A 4,080-nucleotide genomic window follows, 5' to 3' on the forward strand; every position below is an offset into this window, starting at 1 on the left:
CACACTCCATACCAGTAAGTGGCGGTAATGCTACTAACAGTTTGTTGCCAACCGCCATAAAACCGACAAGAAGAAGAAGAAGAAGAGAGCAGCACTACTGCTCTGACCCGGATGTACTTCAGAACTACTTCCGTGCTAAAATATCTCATAGCAGAAATTTAGTTGGTTCTCTTTTGCCTTTTTTCGTTATTAATATTTTAATAATGCCAGGTCCGAACAAAGAAACAGATCTGACGGAGAGGGTCGAAGCTTTTCTATCCGACCTGAAGCGGGGAGGCAGCGGGACCGGACCTCTGAGGGGTTCGGCTGAGACTGCCCGAGAAACGACGGAGTTACTCCGCAGAATTACAGCCCAGGCTCGGTGGAGCAGCGCAGGTGCTTCCATGTTGTTGTTGTTTATTTGTACTTAAAGCAAACTATGATGTCGCAGCAAAGCGGTGAACCGAAGTGTCAAAACGGGGATAAGAGTTTGAACCAAAGTTTTAACAGCTGCCAGAACTAAATATCACATTATTAGTTAATTTTAGCCTAACTTTGAGCTCAACAAGCAGTTGTTCCCTCCTCCACTGCAGGTGTCCATGCAGAAACCTGTTAATCACCCATTCGTTCAAAATCAGATGAAACATCCAAAACATGCATTCTTGAGGATTATAAATGTGACGCACAGTTTAAAGATTTTGTGCATGAAAAACCATAAAATGTCTTTGCACATGTTTGACGTTAATGTTTTCTGTTTCAGGCGATCTGATGGAGATTATCCATAAAGAGGGCAGGAGAATGACCGCAGCTCAGCCATCAGAGACCACTGTGGGCAACATGATCCGAAGGGTGCTGAAGATCATCAGAGAGGAATACGCCAGGTGAGGAGGCCACCTCCTTTTTACTGATAAATTTAAAATTGGCAATAAATTATTTAACTACTGATCTATGTTATTATAGCGATAACTAAAGTTTGAACTCTGTGGTCATTAACTATATACTCTTCAAAATAAAATGCTTTTCGTTCATCTTAAGAGTGGACCTTACTGAGTTTAATGTAATGTTTCTTTTTTAGGCAGACTTTTGAAACGTTTATGATTAAAGATATCAAATGTTATTATCTTAATAGGGAAACCACTAAAATTGTAATAGTTTCAACTGTATTTTAAAAATATACATACAGAAAATCAACTGTACTCAAATTATTCAAGCAGAGTTTATTTTAATAAAAACTATTGCTGATCATTCTAACTTTTTTAAACTTGCCACTGTTTTCTTAACTGTTTTTTTATCAAAAGCAATAAATTGTGGACCACTCGTTTCTTATTTTCTGTAACTGAGAGGCATCAAAACTTTTAATTAAGACATTTCCAGAGCTACAAGTCAGCTCTGAAAGACCCACATCCAGATTCTGTGTGAAATAAGGCCCCTGCCGTGACAATATAAAGGTTGAATACACACCCTCTACAACGTGTATGTTTATTTTGTGCAAACTTTTACACCTTTAGGTCTCGAGGCAGCAGTGAAGAGGCGGACCAGCAGGAGTCTCTCCACAAGCTGCTGACTTCTGGAGGACTCGGTGAGGAAACCTTCAGGCAGCATTTTGCTCACCTCAAAGCCAATGTCATCGAGGCGATAAAGGAGTTGCTGACGGAGCTGGGTGCGTTGGCAGTTGAAGCAAAATCAAATTTGTTACTCGAGTCTAAAGCGTGCCCCCCCCCCCCCCCCCCCCCCCACATTTCCTTCATGGTTTTCAGAGGGAACCACCGAATACATCGCCATCCAGGCGCTGGAGCACATCCACTCCAACGAGGTCATCATGACGATCGGGCGCTCTCGCACGGTGGAGGCCTTCCTGAAAGACGCGGCGCGCAAACGCAAGTTCCACGTCATCGTGGCGGAGTGCGCCCCATTCTGCCAGGGACACGAGATGGCCACCGGCCTTTCCACAGCCGGCATAGAAACGACGGTGATTACAGACGCCGCCATATTCGCGGTCATGTCGCGAGTTAATAAGGTATTCGCCCGAGCTGAAGATGCTAGAACAGGAACGTGATCGGGACGTGTCGTTTCACGTGTGCGGTGGTTTCTGTGCAGGTTATCATCGGTACTCAGACGGTTCTAGCCAACGGAGGGTTGAGGGCCGTGAACGGGACACACACTCTCGCCCTCGCAGCCAAACATCACTCGACACCTCTCATCGTTTGTGCTCCCATGTTCAAGCTCTCACCTCAGGTCAGAGAAACACCCGAGTCCGGCAGCTTTGCACTTTCTTTGAAACGCAACGGATTTAACTTGAACTCCCTTTTTCTCTTTATAGTTTCCAAATGAGGAGGATACCTTCCATAAGTTTGTCTCTCCACATGAAGTCCTCCCTTTCACTGAAGGTTAGTTTAGTTTATTCATTTCATTTAAAACAAAAAACAAACAAAAATTTTTTTATACACATTAAAAACAAAAACAAAAAAAATACACAATATAAATACACAACAAAAAAATATATAAATCCAAATTGAAATGTACGACAAAGTATTAGGGCCACACAAGATTTTTTTTAATTATTTTTTTATTTTTATTTTAAATTACGAGAGTAAAGTCATAATATTACGACATTAAAGTCGTATAAAAATAAAGTCATAATATTATGAGAATAAAGTCGTAATATTACAAGATTAAAGTCGTAATATTACAAGATTAAAGTNCTTTTCCTGAAGATAGAAGAGTTTGTTGAATCTGACGTGACATGTTCGTACGAACCCTTYGTACGAACAAAAGTAAGAGAAATTTAGGATAAGAATACGAACATGTTCTTGCATGAGGCCCATTGTGACAAAACTCAGGAGGAGAAAAACACTGGAACTTAAATGCAAATCATCCTTGCCCATTTGAACATTTGGATGTGTTGTTTTATCACGAGTATTTGTCGTGCAATATATTATCTTTAGTCATAAAGGATATGAACTGTGGTGTAAAGTAGGTAAGAAAATGTGTTAAATCTTGAGAGCGTTGCTTCGGTCAGTCGTGGTGAAGAAAGAGTTCAGTCTAAAGGTAAAGCTCTCGATTTACTGGTCCGTTTATGTTTATTTTGGGGTTTTTTTGCAAAGAAATTAAAGTTTTAAAATACATAAATAAAGGTCTGAGTCTGGTTCTCAGCTAAATTGCATTTCACGTATTTGCAAATTACCAAAGTTATCTCTAACGTGCATCTGACACCCAAAATGTGACACATAACAGAAGTTCTTGCATTTGTTACATTGCAAATGGCTTGTAAAGTTAAATGAATGTATTTTTTTTCAATTAAAAATATCTGTTGTAGTTTTAGCTAATTGGGTGTCAAATGTTCAATGATCAACAGCAGTAACTTAATGTGTGGATTTTAGAAATGGGTTTGTATTTCTGAAGGCGGGGTGAAACATCTGAACTTCAAGTCAATCAAAATGTTTTTTGTTTTTCTCTGAAAAAGTGATTTTCTTGTTTTCTAATGGACTAACTGAGGAGCAGCTGAAGGCAGGCAGGTAAATATAAACCCATTAGATCACGACCTTGAATGCCCATTCAATCCATTAACCACACAAACGCACACAAGTTTGGGTTTCCGTCCCTGTTAGGACATTAGGTGGTACATTTATTTGCGTGGCCTAAAAACAGAACGAAATATAAACTCAATTTAGCCCAAAACTAAACCTCTAACAAAAAAATGATATTTGACTGTATTAGGACCGGGCTTTGATCCCCAAAAGGTCTACAAATTCTGTTGGTAATTATACCAGGAAATAGCCACTAAAAATGTAACAAAAACCAAATGCACACCTACTATCTCTCTATCCTTGTGGGGACTTTCCATTGACTTCCATTCATTTCCTGACCAATTACCCTAAAATTAACCAGAGCCTAAAACTAATCTAAACTCAATTCACACCTTGGTCCTAAACCCAACCCCCACACCCAAAATCAGCCTCCGAAGTTGTGGGGACCAGGCTTTGGTCCTTGTCCAAAAGGAGCATCTGGTCCCCATGAGGCTGCATTTTCCTGAAAAATTGTCCCCACCAATTAGAAAAAACAAGGACACACACACACACACACACACACACACACACACAC

At 40.2% G+C, this 4,080-nt stretch overlaps 1 protein-coding gene across 1 annotated transcript in view; it reads left to right on the plus strand.

The window, feature by feature from the left end:
* The first annotated feature begins 112 nt into the window (after positions 1–112).
* eif2b2 (eukaryotic translation initiation factor 2B, subunit 2 beta) overlaps positions 113–4,080 on the plus strand; it is a 7,297-nt gene continuing 3,329 nt past the window's right edge. The window contains exons 1-6 of the mRNA XM_014007528.1: positions 113–375; positions 740–860; positions 1,488–1,639; positions 1,737–1,996; positions 2,077–2,214; positions 2,300–2,366. Coding sequence (XP_013862982.1) covers positions 204–375; positions 740–860; positions 1,488–1,639; positions 1,737–1,996; positions 2,077–2,214; positions 2,300–2,366 — 910 coding nt within the window. The 5' untranslated portion in view covers positions 113–203. The remainder of the gene's footprint in view (positions 376–739; positions 861–1,487; positions 1,640–1,736; positions 1,997–2,076; positions 2,215–2,299; positions 2,367–4,080) is intronic.

The sequence above is a fragment of the Austrofundulus limnaeus genome, unplaced genomic scaffold (genome assembly GCF_001266775.1).
Source record: "Austrofundulus limnaeus strain Quisiro unplaced genomic scaffold, Austrofundulus_limnaeus-1.0 Scaffold42, whole genome shotgun sequence".
Classification (NCBI taxonomy): domain Eukaryota; kingdom Metazoa; phylum Chordata; class Actinopteri; order Cyprinodontiformes; family Rivulidae; genus Austrofundulus; species Austrofundulus limnaeus.